Source organism: Neofelis nebulosa, chromosome 9 (genome assembly GCF_028018385.1).
Source record: "Neofelis nebulosa isolate mNeoNeb1 chromosome 9, mNeoNeb1.pri, whole genome shotgun sequence".
NCBI lineage: Eukaryota > Metazoa > Chordata > Mammalia > Carnivora > Felidae > Neofelis > Neofelis nebulosa.
In genome coordinates, this window is record NC_080790.1 from 19,106,436 (window position 1) to 19,133,899 (window position 27,464).

At 41.1% G+C, this 27,464-nt stretch overlaps 1 protein-coding gene across 1 annotated transcript in view; it reads left to right on the plus strand.

The window, feature by feature from the left end:
* Nucleotides 1-1,738: 1,738 nt before the first annotated feature.
* Nucleotides 1,739-27,464, plus strand: part of UBXN2A (UBX domain protein 2A) — a 47,172-nt gene continuing 21,446 nt past the window's right edge. The window contains exons 1-3 of the mRNA XM_058682653.1: nucleotides 1,739-1,912; nucleotides 13,447-13,501; nucleotides 25,685-25,823. Of these exons, the coding sequence (XP_058538636.1) occupies nucleotides 13,461-13,501; nucleotides 25,685-25,823 (180 nt within the window). The 5' untranslated portion in view covers nucleotides 1,739-1,912; nucleotides 13,447-13,460. The remainder of the gene's footprint in view (nucleotides 1,913-13,446; nucleotides 13,502-25,684; nucleotides 25,824-27,464) is intronic.

A 27,464-nucleotide genomic window follows, 5' to 3' on the forward strand; every position in this document is an offset into this window, starting at 1 on the left:
CAGGGTTGTGAATTCAAACCCCAGGTTGGTCATAGAGTTTGCTTAAAATAAATAAATAGATAAATAATAATGGGCAAAGGACTTGATTAGATATTTCCCCAAAGATATACAAATGGTCAATAAGCACATGAAAAAATGCTCAACATCACTGTCAGGAGGGAAATAAAAATGAAAACCACAATGAACACCAACCACTTCACACCAATTAGGATAGCTCTTATAAAAAAAAAAAAAAATCCAAAAAACAAAAATGGAAAATAACAAGTGCTGTCAAGGGTATGGAGAAACTGGAATGCACATGCATTGCTGATAGGAACATAAGATGGTATACTTATCGTAGAAAACAGTTTGGCAGTTCCTCAAAAAGCTAAACAACCCGGGGCGCCTGGGTGGCTCAGTTGGTTAAGCGTCCGACTTCGGCTCAGGTCACGATCTCGCGGTATGTGAGTTCGAGCCCCGCATCGGGCTCTGTGCTGACTGCTCAGAGCCTGGAGCCTGTTTCAGATTCTGTGTCTCCCTCTCTCTCTGACCCTCCCCCGTTCATGCTCTGTCTCTCTCTATCTCAAAAATAAATAAATGTTAAAAAAAAAAAATTTTTTAATAAAAAAAAAAAAAAAGCTAAACAACCCACACGAGCCAGCAATCCCACCTCTAGATATATACTAAAGAACTAAAAGCAAGAGACTTAATCAGATACTTGTACACCAATGTTCACAGCGTCATTGTTCACAGCAGCCAAAATGTGGAAACAATCCAAATGTCCATCAGCAGATGCATGAATAAACAAAAAATGGTATATACATGCAACGGAATATTATTCAGCATAAAAAAGAATAAACTCTGATACCTGTGACAAAGATAAATATTGTATGACTCCACTTATATGAGGTACTTAGACTATGGCAGCTTCACTAGTGGGGAGGGGTGACTATTTCCATAGGGGAACTCTGACCCTGAGATCTGCAACTGTCTCTAAGGTAAATCAGAAAAGGGCTTTTCTCTCACGGGGAGGAGGGAACAAAGACTAGAAAGACCTGGGTGTGCGGAAGTGGGAGGAACGGGTGGAGGGTGATCACACAGCACTTCAGTGTTTCACTCGGACGTGGACCCAGATTTTCAAGAGTGGTGGATTAGAAGGGGCTGTTGACTGGCTCAGGCGGAGGGTGGGTCAAAGTTTAGGGGCCTGGTGGAAGGAGAGAAGTTGACTAAAGTTTGGTCGAGTGACGGTAGCTGGTATTTTGTCCAGATCGCTCAGTGAGTGCAGTCGGTTCGGCTAATCATTTATGAGGCAAAAGAATAAGGGAATTGGGAGGGTCTGTGTCTGATCCGTCACAGGTGAACAAGGGGGCACACGTGAGTTATATCTGAGTCACACGGGGAAAGGCGGTTCCTTGCAGAAAACCATTTCAGGAACATAAAAGGGTGGAGGGATTTCTTTAACCGTCGCTTTCCAGAATCACAGAGCTCGGGTAAAGTTCCACATTGTGGGAATGCAGGGAAATCTCTCCGCGTAGTCAATCAGAGGCTGAGGAGGTACAGAGGGAGGCGGCCGCTGGGCTCTCAGTGGAGCCCACACCTCGCAGCCAGCATGTTCCGCGCGGGGTCAAAAGGCAGCTAGCGGAGGCGCCGGGTGCAGGCAGGCGGCGGCCGCCATGAGCTCCGGTAACGCCGAGGCCTGAGGCGGTGGCGGCTGCCGGCCCCGCCCTCCCGCGCGCGCGCTCTCGGGGCTGCGCAGAGCCAGCTCGGCGCGCGCTCGGCGCCGGGCGGCGGAGACCCCGGGAGGCGGGTCGGGTGCCGGCTGCGCGGCCCGGGAGCCTCAGCGGGTCTGAGGGCCTCCAGCCCGACAGCAGCGGTGGCGCCCGCGGCCCCCGAGCCAACTGAGGACGAGGCCGCGAGGCGGCCACGCCCAGAGGTGAGTGTGCTGGGGCCGCGCCGCGTTCGGCCGGGCGAGGGGCCGGGGCATCCGCTGGCCGCCGGGCGTGGGCCGGCGTTTCCCGGGCGGGGGCGCTGGGGTCGTTGGGTCCGGCTGAGCCGTGGCGCTTGTCTGGGTGTTGGTCTCGGTGGGCCCTGGATCCGGACGGTTTCGGCGACGCTGGCGGCGGCGGCGGCGGCCGGGGCGAGACTCCTGGCCAGCGCAGGTGAGCCGCGACTCGGGCCTGCAGCCTGCGCTTGCTTCCTGCGGACGAGCACAGCGGAGGGCTTCCGTTCTGACGGTACTCGGAAACTTCGAGTTAGGAGCGTTCGCATGCCCCCATTTCCAAAGACGTGCCCTGCAAGAGCACTGTGCCGAAATGGCACGTTTGTTTGCGGTGGCCGTTTCTTAGGTAGCTTCGTTACCAGTCTCCCACAACACTCTTTTGTAGGTTTCGTGTTCGCTGTTTTCCAGGTTTCATTTTTTAAAAGTGTGCGTCTTTTTTCTTTTTCACTCGCAGTTTCTTGTTAGCAATCAGGAACGTTAGAGTGGTGTCCAGCATCGATTTCTTCGTACTTAATTTGAGATGATGGAAAAGAAAAACAGGAAACTGATAGTCTTTTTGATGTCAGTGTGAAACTGTAAAGTGTGACATTGTGTAAACGACGTGAACATCGGCCTCCTTGTTTTAAAGTCATGGCTCAAGTGTGTTTGGGGAGTGTTTATAAGTTTTTGAATTACAGTTTAGTTTTTAATGGGGAAAGCTCTTTAAGTTGATGTTGCGTCTTCTATGTAAATATGCTAAAAGGCGTATTGATTTTAAAGGCAGTTAAACTCAGTGAATATTGAGCACCTGTTTATACCACTAAAGTTAGTGTTGGCGTCCAAAAACGGGTACGAATGGTGTGCAGGCTGGAGGGAGTGATTAAGCACGCGAATAATGATACAAGGCAGAATACGGTATAACAGAAAGTATTGAGAACTGACTCTTAGCCCTGCACTGCGATAAATACATGGATACTTTACCCAATATTTAATGTTACTTAATTTGTCATTCAGAATTTTTTAGCACCTACTGTATGGTGAGTGCCCACAATACTACGGTGACCTCTATAGATTTTGCTTATGGACTTTACATTGTTATTGGGGGGAACATATTAAACAACTAATCACACAAGTATCAGTTGCCCCTTGAACAATGGTGGGACTGTTAGGGGTGCCAACCCCCACACGGTGAAAATCTGTATGAATTCTGATTACCCAAAAACTTAACTATTAATAACCTGTTGACCAAAAGCCTTACCAATAATGTAAACAGTTGATTAACACCATTTTGTGTATTATATGCATTATGTTGTATTCTTACAATAAAGTAAGCTAGAGGAAAGAAAATGTTATGAAGAAAACCATAAGAGAAAATACATTTACAGTAATGTAGTGTGTTTATAAAAAAAAAAAACCAACTGCATATATGTAGTCCTGCATAGCTCAAACCTGTATTGTTCAAGGCTCAACTGTAAATACCAATAAACCTACATAGAGGCTTAAAAAGAAAGAATGTAGCAGGTTGTGAGAATATGTAACAAGTGGATAACCAGCTGGGAAAGTCAGGTAAAGTTTTCTTAGGAAAGCAGTCTACCAACTAACATATTATGGGTAAATAGGAATTAGGTGAAGGTAACTCCCAAAGGAGGGAAGAAAGTGGAATCTATTCCACTGAAGGAGGCTGGGGAAGTGTACCCAACTGAAAGGTCACAGCAGTTGGATTGAGTGTAGAATGCAAAAGGGAGCCAGAGATACGATGCCAGGTCCTTTAAGCAGTGTTAGGGATTTGGGACCGGCTGTTTCTTTCTTTCTCTTAAACTTTTTTAAAAATTTTGTTTTAATGTTTATTTATTTTTGAGAGACAGTGTGAGTGGGGGAGGAGCTGAGAGAGAGGGAGACACACAGAATCTGAAGCAGGCTCCAGGCTCTGAGCTGACAGCACAGAGCGCAACATGGGGCTTGAACCCAGAGAGTGCAGGATCATGACCTGAAGTCAGCTACCCAACCTACTGAGCCAACCAGCACCCGTCTCTTAAACTTTCATAGCAAAAATTTCAAATCACTCAAATATAGTGAGAGAAGAGTACAGTGAACTCTGTAATATTACCCAACATATGTGGACCTTATTTGAAGAGCGTGGGTGGTCTTTGAAGGGTTTTAAGCAGGTAAATTGCAGTCTTTTTTTTTTTTTTTTCTTAAGATTTTATTTTTAAGGAATACTCTACACCCAGCGCAGGGCTCAAACTTACAATCCCGAAGTCAAGAGTTGCATGCTCAACCAGGGAGCAGCCAGGTGCTCCTCAGTCAAATTTGTATCTTAAAAAGTCAACCCTGGGAGCTCCTGGCTGGCTCTGTGGTAGAGCAGGGAACCCTTGATCTCAGGGTTGTGAGTTCGAGCCCCATGTTAGGAGTAGCGTTTACTTGAAAAAGAAAAGAAAAAAAGAAAACTTTCTGTGTAGAAACTGCATTGTATGGGGATGGGAATGGATGGGAGAAAACCACCAAGAGGTGATATTTGGTCCTAGAGTTGTGACTGTTAGGATACTATGTGTCCTAAGGGTACATAGCTGATCTCTCCTCTCTGTGTTAATAATTTTATGTTTCCGTCTTTCAGAGTAATTGTGGAAGGTTTTCCAGGGGAAATTGTATTTGAGCTGGGTATTGCAAGGTAGATAACACTTCAGTATGGAGCCCTGGAATGAGAATGTCTTGATGTCAAAGTATGGCTGCCTCAGTGACCTTGACAATCTCTGCCAAAGTGTCCCCTTCCCCCTAGAATTTCTCATTTAAATTACTTTTGTCACTATCACTTTGGTCCTTGGGAGCACAGAACTTCCACATTAACAGTTCTTCTAGAAGAAGACATATGTATTTTTTTTCAAGTACTGTGATTGCAACTAAGATAAGCTCAAACTTCCCGTAATTTTTGATTTTTTATTTAATAGTTAACTAGAATTCACTAAATACACAAATAAACTGTCTTTTAAAGTGTTTGATTTTGATGCTACCATAGTTTGCTCTTGGAGGTTTGGAGACCTGAAGAGCGAAGTGAAAAGAACCCACTGAAATGTGATCCATCGGTTCCTTTGCCCTGTGTTTAATGCCAGGAATGGCTTTATCCTTAAGGAGAAACTTCAGCTTCTGCATAAAGATAGCATACCCAGTGGTATAATATCTTGATACAAAACCTTAATCTTAAAAAAAAAAAAAAAAAAAAAGTAGCCTGTCATGTATGTTTACAAAACATAAGTAAAATCAGTATTATGCAAATTTTTTCTGTTTGAATTTTAATGTATACATTGAAAGGACTTTTTCTTGGTAGTCTAAATCTATTTGACTGGGTTTTCCTTTCGGTGGATATGTTCCAAAAAGCTCAATCTCCTCTGTCTCCTGACTGATTTTATAACTGCAGTTGTTGGGAGTAAGTGGGGTAATAATTGGGAAGGTGTTTGGTAAACTGTGATACACAATACAAATATAAGATGGTAGTGGTACTAATTGGAAGCAAACTGAAGCAAAATGAAGGAAATTCGATTCCTCTGTCCCTTCTGATACTGAGCTTCATGCCGGTGACTTAGACATTTGTCAGGTGGCTTTTTAAATTCTCTGTAGTATAGTGCATGACTTCAGTTCATTTGTGTCCCATGACTGATGATTGTAGAAGCTCACTCAGTTGATATAAATAGATTTTACATGGCTTATTTACATATTACTGATTATGGTAGGAAATATTGAAATACCAGTGCCTTTATATCTATTTTAGATTCAGTTTTTACTTAATAATTCTTTGCCATGTTTGCAATCAGTAATTCAGTATATTTTTTTCTTGTTAGTCTGTAAACTCCCTGATAGTGTAGACTCTGTGCTATTAACCCTTCTTTCATTAGTTCTAAACCAGAGCCTTGTACATGGTGGTGGAAGGTTCAGTAAATATATAAGCGTTTTTAAAAGTTTCATTAGTGAAATCAAAACTAAAGTTTCATAGCCATGTTGAAATTGAAACTTAACACTAAGCCAGAAAATGATTCTTACCAGTCCTTGTAACAGATTATGACGGAGGGATCAGAAAAGAAAAAGGAGCAAACATTATCGTATTCTTAGTATTCTACTCCTCAAAACAAGCTTGTGAGGATGACAGTCATCCCTGTGTTACAGGTTTAGGCAACTGGAGCTTAGAGAAGGTAAATAACGATGAACTCACCCAGCTCAAAAATGATGTATCCAGGGGCGCCTGGGTGGCGCAGTCGGTTAAGCGTCCGACTTCAGCCAGGTCACGATCTCGCGGTCCGTGAGTTCGAGCCCCGCGTCAGGCTCTGGGCCGATGGCTCGGAGCCTGGAGCCTGTTTCCGATTCTGTGTCTCCCTCTCTCTCTGCCCCTCCCCCGTTCATGCTCTGTCTCTCTCTGTCCCAAAAATAAATAAAAAATGTTGAAAAAAAAAAATTAAAAAAAAAAAAAAATGATGTATCCAGTACTCCAGTACAAGTCAGTTTGAATACAAGGTCGTCTTCATTCTCTATTGCTTTCATAAAACAAATAAAACCCATTTATTAGTAGCTTATAATTATGAAATAATGAAAAATATTAGCAGTTTGCTAGAGAGCAATAACCTGTTAAAGGGAAACATAGTGACATACTTTAGGGATGGCTCCTCTTTGGTTTGCACTCAGCTAGGCACTTGGAAGAAACACGAAATGTGTAAGTCACCATACCTGTTCTCAAGGTTCTTGGATCCAGTAGAGGCAACTAAAAAACACAAAAGAAACAACAGGAATCAGTATCAGATAATATGACTTAAATACCAAAAATCTACATGCTTTAGGAGAGGAGTATTAGTACAGGTGTAATATCTTACTTGGGGCTCCTGGGTGTCTTAGTCGGTTGGGCATCGGACTTCAGCTTAGGTCATGGATCTCACAGTTCTTGAGTTCAAGGTTTCTGCTGTCAGCCAGAGCCTGCTTTGGATTGTCGGTCTCCTTCTCTCTCTGTCCCTCTCCATCTCGAGCTCTCTATCTCAAAAATAAACATTTAAAAATATATATTTTACCTTTATAAAACCTAAAAATGCACCCATTATTTTTCTCTAAGTACAACTACTTTGAACTCATAGCTGTTTCTTCTGATATGTACAGTCGTATTTCTTAATTTTTATCTATTTATTTTTGAGACAGAGAGCATGAACAGGGAAGGGTCAGAGAAAGAGGGAGACACAGAATCTGAAACAGGTTCCAGGCTCTGAGCTATCAGCACAGAGCCCGATGCGGGGCTCGAACCCACAGACTGTGAGATCATGACCTGAGCCGAAGTCGGACGCTCAACCGACTGAGCCACCCAGGCGCCCCTGTACAGTTGTATTTCTTTTTTTTTTTTTTTTTTAATTTTTTTTTTCAACGTTTTTTATTTATTTTGGGGACAGAGAGAGACAGAGCATAAACGGGGGAGGGGCAGAGAGAGAGGGAGACACAGAATCGGAAACAGGCTCCAGGCTCCGAGCCATCAGCCCAGATCCTGACGCGGGGCTCGAACTCACAGACCGCGAGATCGTGACCTGGCTGAAGTCGGACGCTTAACCGACTGCGCCACCCAGGCGCCCCAAGTACAGTCGTATTTCTTAATGAAAAGAAACAGTTTATGGTAGACATGGATCTTGAGCTGTGACTTGAAGGATAGTTAGGATTTGAATGCCCACAAGGATGGTTATGTATGAACAAAAAAGTATAATAAGTGTTTATGAGACAATAAGGATCATATCCAAACTAAGGGATTATTTAGAGGAGTTGAAAATAATGTTAGAAAACTGTCAAGTGAAAAACAGCACCACCAGGATGTATTGTCCACGAGGGTTGGAATCTTTGGCTCTACATTTTTTAATGTTTTTAATAGCTTTATTTAGGTATAATTAATATGCAATGAAATGCACATATTTAAGACATACCATTTAATTTTTAAGTGAAATTGTATTCAATTCTATAATGCTTTCTTTTTTTTTAATTTTTTTTTTTAACGTTTATTTATTTTTGAGACAGAGACAGAGCATGAACAGGGGAGGGGCAGAGAGAGAGGGAGACACAGAATCAGAAGCAGGCTCCAGGCTCTGAGCCATCAGCCCAGAGCCTGAAGCGGGGCTCGAACTCACGGACCGCGAGATCGTGACCTGAGCTGAAGTCGGACGCAACCGACTGAGCCACCCAGGCGCCCCATATAATGCTTTATTTCTTAAAAAAGAAGTAAATAAGTCCAAATTAAAACTTTCCTGACCTCTGAATGGTTGGGGTGGGTGTTTTATGTTTTTCTCTGTTTTCTGTATGTTTTATTATTTATTTTTGACATTTATTTATTTTTTAGAGACAGAGACAATGAATGAGCAGGGTGAACAGGGGAGGAGTAGACAGAGAGGGAGACCCAGAATCTGAACAGGCTCCAGGCTCTGAGCGGTCAGCACAGAGCCCATCACGGGGCTCGAACCCACAGACGGTGAAATCATGACCTGAGCCAAAGTCGGTTGCTTAACCCACTGAGCCACCCAGGTGCCTCAGAAAGGGAAGAATTTTTTTTTTTTTTTTTAAGTTTATTTAAGAGAAAGGGAGAGAGTGCAGGCACAAGTGGGGGAGGTGCAGAGAGAGGGGGACAGAGGATACTAAGCTGGCTCTGTGCTGACAGCAGAGAGCCCAATGTGGGGCTCAAACCCACAAATTGTGAGATCATGTCCTGAACTGAAGTTGGAAGTTGGGTGCCTGAAAAGAAAGAATTGTTTTAAAGGAAAGCAATTAGTTTTAGAAGTATGAGATTTGAAGAAGGACAAAGTCTTAGGAGAAAAAATTAGCATGAAATTCTGGTTTTCTGAATATGTTTTTAATTTGTTTCCTACTTAAAAAAAATTTTTTTTTAAAGTTTATTTATTTTGAGAGGGAGAGAGTGCAAGCGTGTGTGCAATTGGAGGAGGGGCATAGAGGGAGAGAGAGAATCCCAGGCAGGCTCCATACTGTCAGTGCAAGAGCCTGATGCGGGGCTTGAGCTTACAAACCATGAGATCGTGACCTGAGCCAAAGTCTTATGCTTCACTGATTGAGCCACCCAAGTGCCTCTGCTTTTTAATTTTTTAAATCAAAATAATATATACACATAGTTTAAAAGACAGTAGTGTTAGAAACCTAAAAATGCACCTATTCTTTCTCTAAGTACAACTACTTTGAACTCATAGCTGTTTCTTCTGTTATGTACAGTCGTATTTCTTCACAATGTACATTTTGAGTTATTAATTTTGAACATTGCTTTTCATATTGCTATTAAGATAGATAGATAACCATTTTAGCCGTCTTTTGTTTACCCCTTTTACCTTCTCACATTCTTTTAATAGTTTTAGCTCATTTTTTTCCATACAATAAGTAAAAATATACACTATTTTTCCCCCCTTTAGACCTCAGGTTCATCCTTGGTCCAGAGATGGTATGTTCATATGTGTCTAATAACTATAATAAACATTGCAAACTCAAAAGAATATTGACAATATTATATCTTACATTTAACAGTCAATTTTTTAAAGCTTTTTTTAAAAGTTTATTTATTTTGAGAGAGAGCATACATGCATGAGCAGGGGAAGGTCAGAGAGAGAGTGAGAGAGAGAATCCCAAGCAGGCTCCGCACTGTCAGCTCATAGCCTGACGTGGGGCTCTGTCTTACGACCCATGAGATCATGACCTGAGCCGAAATCAAGAGTCAGACACCTTACCAACTGAGCCACCCAGGCGCCCCTAACAATCATTTTTATGGCTGCATTTTTAACGCCTATAGTTTACTCATATAATCTATTTAAGATGTTATAAATTAATGATATAAAAAAATTTTCTTGTCTGGTTTATTTGTAAATCGAATGCCTAATTCAGTGCCTTATGTTTAATATATACGTATATGTTTAATATATTTATTACATATACGTATATACATATATATACGTATATATATACATACATACATAATATGTATATATTTAATTTAATAAGTATTGACTAAGATCCTTTGAAAGAACAACAAAGTAAGCTGTATACACAGAATTTGTCCAACACAGCTGTAGGTCTAGGGAATAATTTTGAAGAGCATTACAGAAGTCTTTTGGAAATACAGAATAGCTCACTTGTGATAATAGAGTCATCCAGTTTGCTTTAGTTGTTGGATGCCATCCTCTCAGATGGTGTGGCTTTCATGAATCTTACCTTGCCCTCTAGCTACAAGGCAGAGTGTGAAGTTACTGTTGGGGATGGCCTTGAAGGTGCTGTCCTTTGCTTTCTTTATATTCTGTACTCACTCCTCAGCCCCATTGTGTTTCCTCCTTTTTCCTTCTCTTTCAGTTTCTCCTTGTCTTACAGAATTTTTCACAATTTTCTCATGACAAGGCCAACAAATAAATTTTCCATCAACTCCTAGTCAATTCATAATTAAAATTAGAGGTATTTAAAACAACTTGCAATGATAGGATATTTTCCAGAGCAGATTCCACTATCCTACTTTAATTCCTAGCAGAACAGACGCTAAGTGGGAATTAGTGCTCAACACAAGTTGCTGTGGTTATGGCACAGCTCCATTAGCAGCAGGAAGTCAGACTGATTTTATCTGGCTGCTGCCAGATCCTCACTTACCAGATTAAATTCACCTCAAGGTACTTGGGAGGTTTTTAGGATAGGTCTGGTGGATCTTCAGTGGCTATTAGCATATTTGCCTTCTATTCAGATGTGCTTAAATTTTTATTTTACTTTATTTTTTATGTTTATTTTATTTATTTATTTTTGGGGGAGAGAGCAAGCAGGCAGGGAGAGACGGGGGAGACAGAGAATCCCAAGCAGGCTCCATGCTGTCAGAACATAACTCGACACGGCTCAAATCCACAAACCATGAGATCATGACCTGAGCCAAAATCGAGAGTTGGACACTTAACCAAATGAGCCACCAAGGTGCCCTGGATCTGCTTACGTTTTTAAATAGAGGTACACTATTTACATGTCGCAGAAATATTCATCTTTTGACCCTGATTTTCCACATCTCTAGGAATCTAAAGAAACAACAAAGTTAGCTGTATACACAGAATTTATTAGGAAAAATTGAAAGTGAACTAAATGCCCAATAGTCATGGTATATAACTGCCTGATGTGATAATATGTGTCCTTTAAAATATTTATGAAGCAGTTTATGTAGTCAAATGGAAAAAGCACATAAATGAAAAATACAGGAAATAAGAATTATTAATATACTAATAATGCATTTGAATGTATATGAAGAAACGGAGAGACAAAAGTTTAAATAGTTATTGTTGGAGGTAATAAAATTATCGATTATCTTCTGTCTTCCCCAAACTTTTTGTATTATTGTTTTGCCTTTGTAACAAAATATTGTTAAGAAACAAACAAACAAATGAATGTTTAAAGTAGTCCAAGCCATCTGTCCACTGAGAGGTCCCGGAAGCACTGACACATGACAAGCAACACACACTCAGATCTTGGTTTCTTGATATAATTTTCCAACAAAAAAGGGTAGCCATGGCCCCTTAGAGAAAAGTCTGATTCCGGGGCTGGGGCAGAAGAAGAACAAATGATCTTGGAGCATCTGCTTGCTCCAGAAAGTAAGAAAGTGCTCAAAGAATTATGAAGACATAGCAAAAGGGCATTGAAGTCACCTTGAAGGGGCCACCACTGGACAAATCTGGGAAATGGAAAATCAAAATAAGTAATATTAATAAATTATAACTCATTGAAAAACAAAAACCCACAAATCCATACTGTTAGATCTGAAGGAAAAAGTCAGAAAAAGATGGACTCTTTTACTGTATTGTATTTTTTTAGGAAAAGGTGGGCTTTTATTTTTTCTTTTATTTTAGAGCGAGAGAGCATATGGGAGCAGAAGAGAGGGGCAGAGGGAGACAAAGAGAGGCACTACACTCAGAGAGCCTCCCGAACAGACTTTATACTCAGCAAGGAGCCCAACATAAGGCTCCCAGGATCCTGGGATTATGACCTGAGCTGAAATCAAAAATGGGATGCTCAACTGACTAAACCATCCAGGCATCCCAGGAAAAGATGGACTTTTAAATAAAACAGTCATGTGGAGTCACTGTAACTAAGATAAGTTCCAAATATGTCTGAGGTTAAAATTTTTTTAATTAAAATTGAGGGTCATGTCAGCAAAATGGCAAGATGAGCAGTTTGAAGCTCATGTTTCCACACAAACATTGAAAAACAAGCAGTAACTGTTAGAACCAACTTAGAACTCTGGAAAGTAATCCAGGGTGTATAGCAGCCAAGCAAATGGTGAATAGAGAAAAATGCAACTCGGGATGCTTGGCTGGCTCAGTTGGTGGAGCATGTGACTCTCGATCTCAGGGATGTGAGTTCAAGCCCCACGTTGGGTGTAGAGACTACTTAAAATATGTTCTAAAAAATTGCAACTTAAAAACAGTGGCAAAAATAAATAAAAAATAAAACATAAATAAAAAATGGGTAAAGGACTTGAACAGACCTTTCTCCAGTGAAGGTATGTATAGACAAATGACCAGTAAGCACATGAAGAAGATGCTCAACATCCCTAATTGCAATGAGATACCACTTTAGTAGGATGGGTATTCCTCAATAAAAGAAAATAGCAAGTACGGGGTGCCTGGCTGGCTCATTAGTAGAGCATGTTACTCTTGATCTCGGGGTTGTGAGTTTGAGTACCATGTTGGGTGTGGATATTACTTAAAAAAATAACAAGGCAAGGATGTGGAGAAATTAGAACTCTGGCAGGAATGTAAAATTATTCACAGTAGCCAAGAGGTGGAAACAATCCAAATGTCTGTCAACAGATTAATGTGTAAACAAAATGTATACACATACAATGGAATATTATTTAGCTGTAAAAAGTATGAGTTTATGTTAAGTGAAATAAGCCAGACACAAAAGGACAAATATTGTATGATTCTATTTATGTGGAATACAAGGCAAACTCATAGAGACAGAAGGTAGAAAAGAGATTACTAGGGACTGGGAAGAGAGAAGAATAAAGAATTATTGTTTAATGGGTACAGAGTTTCTTTTTGGGAAGTTGAAAAACTCTTGGAAATGGATAGTGGCAGTGGCCATACAACACTGTAAATATAATTGATGCCAATGAATTGTATACTGTACATCTTGTCAGTTTGCTTCCCCAAGGAATTGTAAGAATGAGAATGTTACATTCACTTTTGTTTGTTAAACCAAAGGGCACATTGTAATATTTTACCATAATTTTTAAGAAATATTTCTTTTGTTGGAAGATTATTAGACTCCAGAATTTATTTTTTATTAATTTTATACTTTGTAGATGAAAATGAGAGCTTCAAGTTTGGTCACTCAGGTCCTTAAGACCCTTGCAGTGCTACTTTAAGAGTACCTAATAATTTATGTTAAAGAATATTCATGCATAAAAATACATGTATCTAAAATTCTAAATTGAGGAATTTAGCTTTTGTTTATTTTTACTTTTACAGTAAGGCAAAAGAGAATGAAAGAAGTAGATAACCTTGAAAGTATCAAAGAAGAATGGTAAGTTAATTTGAATTTTCTGTTATTAATGCCTTTCTTAGTTTCTATTTTTGCTGCATTTCACTAACTATAGGTGTTTTCATTATGGTTCTTTTAGTTAAAAAACTAAAGGTAATGTATTTTCAAAAGTAAATTTTTATTCAAAGCTGCGTTGAATGGATTTTAATGAAGTTACTGAATGTTTTTATTATTAAAAAAATTTTTTTTAATGTTTTTACTTATTTTTGACAGAGAAAGAGAGACAGAGCACGAGTGGGGGAGGGGCAGAGAGAGAGGGAGACACAGAATCTGAAGCAGGCTCCAGGCTCCTAGCTATCAGCACAGAGCCCAGTGTGGGGCTTGAACTCAAGGACTGTGAGATCATGACCTGAGCCAAAGTCGGGCGCTCACCCGACTGAGCCACCCAGGCACCCCTAAATGTTTTTATTATTAATAAAAAAAGTGTTAAATTTCTCTCTGGTCGCATATTCTGTTGTTTAAGTGAGAAATTCCAGGAACTGTTTACTTTTTTGAGTTGTACTGTCTTAGAGTCATAGTGGAAATAAAATGGCTCTGGAGTCAGATAAGCCTAAGTTTGAATCCTTTCACTGTCTTCACTATCTCTTTGGCCTTTGAGCAACTGAGGTAAAACAGAGGGGCGGGCGGGGGGTGGGGCAGGCACCAGGCCTGGGTGGCTTCCTTGGTTGAGTGTCTGACTCTTTATTTCAGTTTAGGTCATGAGCCCAGAGTCATGGGATCAAGCGCTGCATCGGGCTCTGAGCTGAGTGTGGAGCCTGCTTGGGATTCTGTCCTCCTCTGCCCCTCTCCCCAACTTGCGCTCTGTCTCTAAAATAAAAATAAAAATTAATAAATAAAAACTAAAACAGAGGCAGGAGATACATATGTGTATGTACCTGAAAGATACGTATGTATTTATGTTTTAACTTATTTTTATTTTAAAGAGAGTGAGAAGGGCACCTGGGTGGCTCAGTCGGTTGGGCATCTGACTTCGGCTCAGTTCATGATCTTGTAGTTTGTGAGTTTGAGCCCCGCGTGGGGCTCTGTGCTCACAGGACGGACTCTGTGCTGAAAGGACGGAGCCTGGAGCCTCCTTCGGATTCTCTGTCTCCTCTCTCTGCCCTTCCCATGCTCATGCTTTTTCTCTCTGTCTCTTAATAATAAATAAACGTTAAAAAAATTTTTAAAAAGAGAGAGTGAGCACATATCAGGGATTCCATAAATGGTAGGTGCAAAGTCTATGGTTCTTACCAGTTAGTAGAATATTTTATTCTGACTTATCTAAGGTGAAATATTTATTTTTGTATTATGCTGTTTGTTTTAAATACTTGAAGTAAATTTTTTCCATTCATAGTCCATTTAAGGAGACAGACAAGTATTTATTTCATACTTACAAATACTTTGTAAATGCTTCTGTACTAAACAAATATTATTTGTTACTTTCTCACTACTTATTGTTTTATGTATTTGATACTATATAATTGTGAGATTGTGTCAGGGGCCTCTAAGACCTCTCCCAGGTTTAATGATTTGCTGAGAGGATGCCTAGCCTAGGCATGCCTAGGCTAGGGTTTTTATTGGAAGCTAGTCACATACTAAAATTCCAGACTCAGGGGCACCTAGGTGGCTCAGCTGGTTAAGTGTCTTGAGTCTTGATTTCAGCTCAGGTCGTGATCTCACAGTTCATGAGACAGAGCCCTGTGTTGAGCTCTGGGCTGACAGCATTGAGCTTGCTTAGGATTTTCTCTCTCCATCTCTGCCTCTCTCCTTCTCGCTCTCAAAATAAATAAATAAACTTAAAAAATTTTTTCCAGAATCATACGGAAAGTAAGCAGACCTTTCAAAGGCTAGCAGTCAGCAGCTAGGCCTGCTGTATTAACTCTTTCTTGCACAAAAATAAATGGAATGACTGATTTTAACTTAGGACTTTTTTTCTTCCCAGCAGCTTTATTGAGACATAATTCACATACCATATGATTCATCCATTTAAAGTATACAATTCAACAGGCTTTAGTACATTCACAGTTGCACAAATTTCACCACAGTCAATTTTATAACGTTTGTGTCACCATACCCATTAGTAGTCATACCTCATTCTCCTACACCCTGCCCCTGACAACCACCAGTATACTTTCTATCTTTATAGATTTACCTATTCTGGACATTTTTATTTTATAAATGGAATTACACAATATGTGGTCTTTTGTGATTGGCTTCTTTAACATGTTTTCAAGTTTCATTCATGTTGTAATATGTATCAGTACTTTGAGTATAATTAAATAATTAGTAACGTATCTACATAAAAAGATTAGGATTAGATTTTATACTTTTTGTTGTAACAAAGAAATTTTTTGTAACAAAAATAGATTTTTTTAGAAGTAGCAGTCCAGGGGCACCTGGGTGGTTCAGTTAGTTAAGTGTCCAACTCTTTTTTTTTTTATTTTTTTATTTTTTTTATTTTTGGGACAGAGAGAGATATAGCATGAACGGGGGAGGGGCAGAGAGAGAGGGAGACACAGAACCGGAAACAGGCTCCAGGCTCCGAGCCATCAGCCCAGAGCCTGACGCGGGGCTCGAACTCACGGACCGCGAGATCGTGACCTGGCTGAAGTCGGACGCTTAACCGACTGCGCCACCCAGGCGCCCCAAGTGTCCAACTCTTGATTTCAGCTCAGGTCATGTTCTCGAGGTTTGTGAGTTCAAGCCCCGGATCATGCTCTGTGCACACAGCGTGGCCTAATTGGGTTTCTTTCTTTCTCTTTCTCCCTCTCCCTCCCTCCCTCCCCCTCTCCCCCTTTCCCCCTCTCCCCCGTCTTTCTCTCCTCCGCCCCCCATCTCTCTCTCAAAAATAAATAAATGAACATTAAAAAAAAAATAGCAGTCCAGTAAAACAAAATGAAGACTGATTTCCTAAGTATATCAGTATTTCAAAGACTATAAAATAGTGAAGATCTGTATTTACTGTGTGTTCCAATAAAGCATACACAGATGCAAATCCTTCACCCATTTGGGCAACAGCTAGTTGATATTTATTTAGTTATTTATTTAGTTATTTAGATATTTATTTAGATAAATATCTAATATTTATTTAGATATTTATTTAGTTATTTATTCAGAACACTGTAGTGAATGAGAAAGTCAGAAGCCAAAATAGATGTTTAAAAGTCCCTTTCCTGAACTTGTATACTTTTTATTATTAGAAGAATTCCTGAAACTTCAAGACTTTTTACTTAGCTATAACAACTTTGATAATCTGGTTTTCACATTATAGAGAGGAGGATTGACATTTGTATCATAAGAGGATAGGGACAAGGGAAAGGGTGACAAAGTAGAGAACATAGATGAAATAATAACATTGTCTGGATACTTTTAGTGTTAAGGCAAGTCCTGGTAAATTCATATGCCCATGGGATTTTTGCTGCATTATAGCTTAATATATAGTACAATATAAAGAGATTCTTTGAATTATAAAGAAAAATTAAATGTGTACTTTCTCATTTTTTTCCATCCAAGAATGTCTTTCATACTCTTTTTAAAAAATATTATTTTTTAATTTTTTTTAACGTTTATTTATTTTTGAGAGAGAGACAGAGTGCAAGCAGGGGAGGAGCAGAGAGAGAGGGAGACACAGAATCCGAAGCAGGCTCCAGGCTCCGAGCTGTCAGCACAGAGCCTGATGCGGGGCTCGAACTCACAAACCGCGAGATCATGACCTGAGCCGAAGTTGGATGTTTAACCGACTGAGCCATCCAGGCACCCCATTTTTAAAAAATATTATTAATAAACCTTGTTTTGGAGGCGCCTGGTAGCTCAGTTGGTTAAGTGTCTGACTGTGGCTCAGGTCACGATCTCGTGGTTTGTGGGTTCCAGCTCCTTGTCGGGCTCTGTGCTGACAGCTCAGAGCCTGGAGCCTGTTTTGGAATCTGTGTCTCCCTCTCTCTCTCTTCCCCTCCCCAGCTCACACTCTGTCTCTCTCAAAAATAAACATTAAAAATTGTTTTAATAAACTTTATTTTTAAGAGTTTTATATAAATATTGAGCAGTAAATACTCAGTTCCCATATCCCCTACCCCCACCCCCCCCCACAGTTTCTTCTGTTACTAACATCTTGTATTAGTGTAGTTTTTTTTTGCTACAATTGGGAACCAATATTGATACATTATTATCAACTATAGTTTACATTGGGTTCATTCTTTGTATTGTACAGTTCTGTGAGGTTTGAGAAATGGTGCTGATGTATATAGCGTTATACTTTTTTTTTTTTATGTTTATTTTTTGAGAGAGGGAGAGTGACAGAGTTTGAGTGGGGAGGGGCAGAGATAGAAGGAGACACAGAATCCGAAGCAGACTCCAGGCTCTGAGCTGTTAGCACAGAGCCTGACACGGGGCTTGAACTCACTTACCATGAGATCATGACCTGAGCCGAAGTCAGATGCTTAGCTACTGAGCCACCCAAGCACTCCATATAGTGTTAAACTTTTATTTCTTTATTATTATTATTATTATTATTATTAATTTATTTTTTAAAATAATCTCTACGCCCAATGTGGTGCTTGAACCACAGCCCCAAACTCGAGTCACATGTTCTTCTAACTGAACCAGCTAGGTGCCCCTACTGTTGTGCTTTTAATTCCATATATCAGTTGTTATTGCTGGTGTATAAGAAAGCACTTGGCTTTTGTATATTAATCTTGTATTCTGCAACTTTGCTAAAATTACTTATTAGTCCCAGGAGTTTGTTGTTGATGATGATTTGGGATTCTCTGTGTAGACAATCCTGTCATCTGCAGAGAAAGACAGTTTTATTTCTTCCTCCTTCCCATTCTGTATACCTTTTATTTCTTTTATCTGTCTTACTGATTTTGCTAGGATTTCCAATATGGCATTGAAGAGGGGTGGTGAGGAGGGACATCTTTGTCTTACTCCCGATCTTAGGAGGAAAGCATCTAGTTTCTTATCATTAAGTATGTTAGCTGTAGGTTTTTGTAGATTTTCTTTATCAAGTTAAGAGAGTTCTTCTCTGTTCCTAATTTGCTGAGAGTTTTTATCATGGGTGTGTGTTGGATATTGTCAGCTGCTTTTTCTGCATCTGTTGATATGGTCATGAGTTTTCTTCTTCAGTGTGTGGATGTGATGGATTACATTAATTGATTTTCTCATGGTGAATCAGCCTTGCATACCTGAAATAAATCCTACTTGGTTGCAGTGTATAATTCCTTTTACATGTTGGATTAGAAATGCTAATATTTTGTTGAGTATTTTTGCATCTATATTGATGAGAGATACTGTTTGAGTTTCCCTTTCTTGAAATGTCTTTGTCTGATTTTAGCAGTAGAGCCATGCTGTCCTCATAGAACGAGTTAGAAGTGTTCCCTTCTGCTTTTATTTTCTGAAAGAAATTGTAGACAATTGGTACAATTTCTTAAATGTTTGATGGAATTTGATGTGGGAAACAAAGGCAGAAGGAAATGGCAGATAAAGTTAAATTTCCTTACAACCTGCAGCCCATTGACAAGTACTTGAGGTAGGCAGAGGTTTCTCCAGGAACTCCCTGCTATCTTAATGCTAATGCTTTGCTGGAGGGAAAAATCACCTTAGTTTGAAAATAGCTAGGCCTCCACTATCCTGTGAGTCTTCTTTAGCATATGAAAGTCTCACTGGAAACTTCCCCTGGACTTTACCCCCCCAACTCCAGTCTCTCCTCGTGGATCCGGGGCAGCTCTTCCTGCCCATGGGTCCTGTCCCCGTGCTTTAATAAAATCACCTTTTTGCCCCAAAAACATCTTGAAGAATTCTTTCTTTGCCATCAGCTCTGGACTCCATGAACCACACTATCACCCCAAAACCTCAACAGAATTCACTAGTGAAATCTTTTGTGCCTGGTGCTTTCTGTTTTGGAGGATTATTATTGACTCAATTTTCGTTTTTTCTTTTTTCTTTTAGCTCAAGCAGGGGAGAGGGACAGAGGAGGAGAGAGAATCTTAAGCAGGCTCCACACTCAGTGCAGAGCCCAACGCAGGGCTCCATCCCACGACCCTGGGATAATGACCTGAGGAGAAATCTAGTTGGACACTTAACTGAGCCACCCAGGCACCCTGAGTTTTTTTGTTTGTTTGTTTGTTTGTTTTAAGTTTATTTATTTATTTTGAGAGAGAGAGAGAACCCAGGAGCTCATGCCCTAGCTGGGGAGGGGCAGAGAGAGAGAGAGAATCCCAAGCAGGATCTGCAATGTCATTGCAGAGCCTGACGCAGGGCTCAATCTCAGGAACCATGAGATCATGACCTGAGCTGAGATCAAGAGTCAGATGCTTAACCAATTGAGGCCCCCAGGTGCCCCTCAATTTTCTTAATAGATACTAGCCTTTGCATATTATCTTTTCCTCCTCATGTAAGTTTTGGTAGATTATAAGTTTGAAGACTGTTCGTTTTATCTAAGCTATCAAATTTGTGGACATAGAGCTGTACATCTTTACACAATGTTCTCTGAACCTTTTAAAAACCTAGACTATTTTCTTACTCATCTTTCTGTCCCCTACCACCTACCATATGGTAGGTACTCAATAGATATTTGAATGGCTCAAATTAACATAATGAAGGTTAGTAGAATTTACATATCAAATAGGTAAAGGAGTAAAGCTGCTTTAGATGGTCAGCTTTATTGGCTTTGTACATAGTAATCAAGTATAAACTGCTTTTTTATAGCCGAGGCACAGGGGGTCCCAAACACTACAGGATCGGCGCTGGCCACCAACAAAGTCCAAAGGCAGAGTGGTTGTGAAACAAGAGAGGAATTTATTTTGTGATGCCAACACCTGAAAGATAGCCAGGAAAGAGCAAACTAGCATCTCAAAGATTGTCTCCAGAGTGCGGAAAATACTTCCAGGTTTATATAAGGAAAATGTGCAGCAAAGGTGTGTGGGTCTGGGCAAGTAGGCATTGAAGGTCAAATCGATCACTGTGTTGGAGTCAATCACTGTCAGGGGCTGGCTGGCTGAGGGCAGTCCTTGTTGTTTAAGGGGGTAGTTTCAGTTCCCATCGGAGGTTGCATTGTCCTCAGGGTCTTTTGCAAAAGCCAAGAAACACTTTGGAAAGACCCCAACTAGAGAGTGAGGTCAAGATGGAGGCACCCAAAGTCCTCTTTCATTCTGAACAGAAAAAAACAAATACCAGAGAGGATCGAGTGGTCATAATGATATCATTATCTAATATTGTGTGCCAGTGTGTGTACTGATAGAAACTGTATATCAGGTATAAGTTTTTGTATGTGTTTGCTTCTAATCTTCACAGCAACCATGAAAGATAGGTGGTAGTGTCTGCATTTGCAGATGAGGAAGCCCCATCACACAGAGGCTAGTAGGTTTCTCACCCAGTCAGTGTGACTCAGTTCCTAAACACAGACACCAAAGCCTCAACTGTTAGGCAGTAGCCTCTACTGCTACACAGCTGTATTGACTGAAGAGAGGGGAAAATCATTAGTACTGTGAGAAATTGTCTTAGCATGTGATTCTTTTTATTAAGAAGTATCCTGTCTTTGCTCTGAGAAAGGCCCCACCCCGCTCGTGTGCTGCCTCTCTCTCAAAAATAGTGAACATTAAAATTTTAATATTTCTTTTATGACAACATAAATGCAAAATAAAATTAATACTTTGTGATAATATGAAGCATCTTTGTATATAGAGATCACCTAGAAGAGTAAAAAGAGCATGCCTACATTAAAATATTGCTCTGAGTTTCGGCAGTTTTTTAAAGGTTATTATTTTTTATGAGGTAATCTTTATTCCCAACATGGGGCTCGAACTCATGACTCCAAGATCAAGAAATACATTGTCTACTGCCTGAGCCAGCCAGGTGCCCCAGCACATAATAATATAGTGATGACTATTTTGTCTAGGACAGTGATTAAGAGTACAGGCATTGGGTGCCTGAGTTCAGTTTTCGAACTGCTTTCGAATAGTTTTGTGATCTTGGGCAACTTGCTTAAGCTTTTTCTTGACGTGTTAAACGGATAAAAATAATATGTGCCTTTTAGGTCAGTGTGCAGGTTGAATGAGTTAACTCATGTGGAGTACTTAAAATAGTTCCTAAAATATATAATAAGTGCTCAGTAAATGTTAGGTATTAAGAGAAGCTTTATAGGGGCGCCTGGGTGGCTCAGTCGGTTAAGTGTCCGACTTGGGCACAGGTCATGATCTCAAGGTCCGTGAGTTCGAGCCCCGCATCGGGTTCTGTGCTGATAACTCAGAGCCTGGAGCCCTCTTCAGATTCCGTGTCTCTCCCTCTCTCTCTCCCTCCCCCACTCATGCTCTGTCTCTGTCTCAAAAATAAACATTAAAAAAATTTAAAAAAAGAGAGAAGCTTTATAGCATATCATGCTTAGGTGCATAGCTGCGGAAGACGGATTAACAGGGTTTGGATTCTGTCTTTGTCACTTACTAGCTGTGTAAATTCACGTAACTTAGCCTTTCTGTGACTCATTTTCCTTATCTATAAAAATGTGGATAAGAATATCTACCTTGCAGTTCCTGGCACAGTATGAGAGCTCCAAAAATGTTGTCATTATTTATGGAATCTGAGAAATTGTATTTCAGTACATAGATGAATTTTCTGTATGACTTAAAAAAAGATAAACCAGAAACCATCTTTTCTTTCAAACAATGTCTTCAGTAGTATTTCTTTTATGACAGGGGCACCTGGGTGGCTCTGTCGGCTGAGCATCTGACTTTGGCTCAGGTCATGATCTTACGGTTTGTGGGTTCAAGCCCCTCGTTGGGCTCTGTGCTGACAACTCAGAGCTTGGAGCCAGTTTTGGATTCTGTGTTTCCCTCTCTCTCTGCCCCTCCCCACTCTTGCTCTGTCTCTATCTCAAAAATAAATGAACATTTTTAAAAAATTACACATTTCTCGTAAAAAAAAACATAATGCAAAATAAAAATACAAAATAAAACATAAATGCAAAATAAAAACCAGTAGATGGGAGTAGGCGAAATGGACGAAGAGACTCAAAAGGTACAAATTTCCAGTCATAAGTAATGGGGATATACTATACAGCATAGCAACTATAGTTAATAATATTCTGTTGTATATTGGGAAGTTGCTGAGGGAGTAAATCTTAAACGTTCTCATCACTGGGGCACATGCGTGGCTGTCGTTAAGCATCCTACTTCAGCTCAGGTCATGATCTCACAGTTTGTGATTTGGAGCCCTGCATCAGGCTCTGTGCTGATGGCTCAGAGCCTGGAGCCTGCTTTAGAGTCTGTGTCTCCCTCTCTCTCTGCTCCTCCCTCCCACCTCCCCCCCCCATCCCAAAATAAACATTAAAAATTTTTTTAAATCATTTAAAACATTAAAAAAAATTTTTTTTAAATGTTTATTTATTTTTGAGAGAGACAGAGACAGAATGCGAGTGGGTTAGGGGCAGAGAGAGAGGGAGACACAGAATCCGAAGCAGGCTCCAGGCTCCAGGCTCCAGGCTCCGAGCTGTTAGCACAGAGCCAGACGCGGGGCTCCAACTCACTAGCTGCGAGATCGTGACCTGAGCCGAAGTCGGACGCTCAACCGACTGAGCCACCCAGGTGCCCCTCATTAAAAAAATTTTTTTTTTAAAGTTCTCATCACAAAAAAAAATTCTGTAACTGTTAATGGTGATATATGTTAACTAGACTTGCTGTGCTGATCATTTCATAGTAGGTACAAATATCATATCATGTTGTTGACCTAAAACTAATATGTCAGTTTATACCTAAATTTAAGAAAAAATAGGTGCCTGGGTGTCTCAGTCAGTTGAGTGTCCAGCTCTTGATTTCAGCTCAGGTTATGAACTCACGGTTCATGGGTTTGAGCTCTACATTGGGCTCTACGATGAGATGACAACGCAGAGCTTGCTTGGGATTCTCTCTCTTTCCCTCTTTCTCTCTGCCCTTCCCCACTCATGCTCTCTCCCTCTTTCCCTCTCTCTCTCTCTCTTTCTCTTTCTCAAAATAAATAAATAAACATTAAAATTTTTTTCCAATGTTTATTTATTTTTGAGAGAGAGAGAGAGACAGCACGAGCAGGGGAGGGGCAGAGAGAGAAAGGGAGACACAGAATCCGAAGCAGGCTCCGGGCTCTGAGCTGTCAGCACAGAGCCCAACATGGGGCTTGAACCCATGAACTGCTAGATCATGACCTGACCAAAAGTCAGATGCTTAACCAACTGAGACACCCAGCCATCCCAATAAATAAACATTTTAAAAAAGAAAAATAGAGAGGTACCTGGCTGGCTCAGTCAGAGGAGCATGTGACTCTTGATCTCCTGGTTGTAAATTCAGGTCCCATGTTGGGCTTTGAGATTATTTAAAAAGAAAATCTTGAATAATAAGGGGTGCCTGGGTGGCTCAGTTGGTTGAGAGTTCAGCTCTTGATTTCAGCTCAGGTCATGATCCCAGGGTCATGGGATTGAGCCCCATGTTGGGCTGTGTGCTGAACATGGAGCCTGTTTAGGATTCTCTCTTTCCCTTTTCCCTCTGTGCCTCCCCCCGCCTCTCCATGCTCATGTGTGCATGCTCGCTCGCTCTCTCTCTCTTTTCAAAAAAATATAAGGGGCGCCTGGGTGGCTCAGTCGGTTAAGCATCTGACTTCAGCTCAGGTCATGATCTCGCGGTTTATGAGTTGGAGCCCCGCGTTGGGCTCTGTGCTGACCTCTGAGTCTGGAGCTTGCTTTGGATTCTGTGCGCCTTCCCCCCCCCCCCCCCCCCCGCCTCTCTCCTCCTCAAAAATAAATATATTAAAAAAATTTTTTATGTAAAAATAATAAAATAAAATAATAAATAAAATAATTGATTTAAAAAATAGTGGAGTATTAATTACAAATCAAAGTCTTCAGTGAGAAATATCATTCTGAAGTTACGCAAATCAAAACTATGATTAGGACCGTTCCTGACACACTATCCCCTTTAGTTCAAAAGTGCTTTCTGTGACCAAAAGGTACATAGTAACTGTGGTGTCTAAATGGGGTGTCTCTCAATCGATTGGATGAGGGCCCTCAAATGTGAAAGAATTCACCTCAGGCAGAACAAAGGAGATAGGGTTTATTGAATACACTTCAAAGGAGCAGGGGCTGCAACAAGGCAGTGGGTGGGGGTTGTTTTAAAGGGGAAAAGTGAAGAGGTATGGGAACACATGGAATTTTCCCTTTTTTGGTAACTTCTTGGTTGTGAGTAGCCCATTGTTAGGGCCTATGGATGTTTTGAGGTGGGTCACCTGCTGGGCCTCTTCATAGCCAAGTGGTCACTGTGGGACCTTTTCACATTCCATTGCTCAACCCTGTTTGCCTACAAGCAGCCTCTGCAAGGGCACCTGGGTGGTTCAGTAGGTTAAGAGTCCTAGTCTTGATTGAGGCTCTTGTCATGATCTCACAATTTGTGGGATCGAGCCCAGCATCGGGCTCTGTGCTGATAGCAAAGAAAAAAACCAAAAAACAAAAAACAGCCTTTGCAGTAACCTTGTGAAGCTATTTTGAGCTTTTTACAAAGAACACATTTTTTTTCCTCTGGACCAGTGATTTTCAACCTGGTGAAGTTTTGTCCCCCAGAGGACACATGGGAATGTCTAGAGATGGTTTCAGTTGTTGTAACACTGGAAGAAGGGGTGGGTGGAGTAAGCATGATACTGGCATCTAGTGGATAAAGGCCACATGTGCTGCTGAATACCCTACAATGGACAGGGCAGCTCACACAACAAAGAACTATCCCTCCCCAAATGTGAGTAGACTGAAGTGGAGAAGACCTTGCTCTGGACCAAAAGGGTTAATGACTTCCCAAGGTCACATATCTGCTAGAATCTTAATTTAGAAATGGGTCTCAGCACCTGGGTGGTTTAGTCAACAGCTAAGCATCCAACTTCTATTCAGGTCATGGTCCCGTGGATCATGAGTTCAAGCCCTGCATTGGACTCTATGCTGACAGTTCAGAGCCTGGAGCCTGCTTCAGATTCTGTCTCCCTCTCTCTGTGCCCCTCCCCTGCTTGTTCTCTCTCCCTCCCTCCCTCCCTCCCTCTCAAAAATAAAACATTAAAAAAAATTTTAATTTAGAAGTGAGTCTGAATTGTGTACAAGGAAGTGTCTGAGTTCAAGATCCCTTAACAAGAACAATTCATGTAATTTTTTGGAAAATTAGTCAGTACTGCTTATTTTTCTTTTTTTATGTGTAGGGTCTGTGAAACAGGATCTGACAACCAACCTCTTAGTGATGATCGACAAACAAATTGTGAATATTTTGTTGACAGCCTTTTTGAGGAAGCTGAGAAGGTTGGTGCCAAATGTGTGTCTCCCACTGAACAGAAGAAACAGGTAAATGTCCATAATTTTTTCTCTTCCAGTGTTTCTCAAAATAGGGACCATATTTTGGGTCCATGAGGTCAAAAGTGTTTTCATAATAATAGTTATTATTACCTTTTCCACTGTGTTGACATTGCACTAATACCACAAAAGCAATGTGGGTTAAACTGCTGGTGCCTTAGGAGGCATCAAGGCAGTAGCACCAAACTGTACGAGTCATTACCATATTTTCTCCCTGCTCTTGGTCGGGGGCATGCTAGTTTCAATGAAGAATGCCCTTGATGAAGCCAGGCTTGGGATAGCTTTATAAAAAAACAGTGTGAAGAGAAGAGAGCATTGGAAATAGATGGCTTAAAACCTTGTAAGCCTAGGGGTGCCTGGGTACCTCAGTCATTGAGCATCCTTTGGTGTTCAAGATGACTCTTGATTTTGGCTCAGTGCATGGTCCCAGGATGCTGGAATCTAGCCCCACATTGGGCTCTAAGCTGAACATGGAGCCTACTTAAGGTTCTCTCTCTCTCCCTCTCTCTCCCTCTCTCTCCCCCCCTCTCTCCCCCCTCTCTCCCCCCTCTCTCCCCCCTCTCTCCCCCCTCTCTCCCCCCCTCTCTCCCCACTTCCTCCCTCTCCCTCTCTCCTTCCCCCTCCCTCCCTGCCTCCCTCTGTTCTTCTCCCTTATTCACTTGTTGGAGCATGCGCACTCTCTGTAATTAAGAGGAAAAAAAAAAAAAAAAGCCTTGCAAGCCTAAGTCTATGTTTCCCTTTATTCTGCCTTCACACTTGATTGATACAATGCCATTCTGGTATCTGAGCTTTTGTGTGTGGCACATTTTTTACTTCCTGAAAGCTTTAAAGTCTTTTTTTTTTTTTTTTTTAATGTTTATTTTTTGAGAGACAGAGACTGAGCGTGAGCAGGGGAGGGGCAGAGGGAGACAGAAACACAGAATGCCAAGCAGGCACGGAGCCTGATGCAGGGATCGAACCCACAAACTGTGAGATCAAGACCTGAGCTGAAGTTGGATGCTTAACTGACTGACCCACCCAGGAGCCCCTCCCTGAAAGCTTTTAGAATATTTAATTCTATGTTCTCATGGGCCTTGATGTGGGTCCTTTTTCATTCATTCAATGTAGAAGCTCTTGTTTTACTATTCTAGGACATTTTCTGTTCTTTTCTCTCTTCTTTTTTCCTCCCCTTCCCCTTCCCCTTCCCCTTCCCCTTCCCCTTCCCCCCTTCCCCTTCCCCCCTTCCCCTTCCCCCCTTCCCCTTCCCCCCTCCCCCTTCCCCCCTCCCCCTCCCCTTCCCCCCTCCCCCTTCCCCCCTCCCCCTCCCCCCTCCCCCTTCCCCCCTCCCCCTCCCCCTCCCCCTCCCCTTCCCCCTTTTATTTATTTTGAGAGAGTGGGATCCGGGAAGGGCAGAGAGAGAATCCCAAGCAGGCTCCAGACTGCCAGTGCAAAAAACAAAACGTTATGCGTGGCTCAAACTCACAAACCATGATCATGACCTGAGCCAAAATCGAGTTGGCTGCTTAACCAACTGAGCCACCCAGGCACTTAATTTTTATATTATTTCTCCTATTTTCTACCTCTTTGTTGTTTTGTTCTATTTTATTTTAGTATTTTTTAAAGATATTATTATTAACGTTATTCATTTTTTTT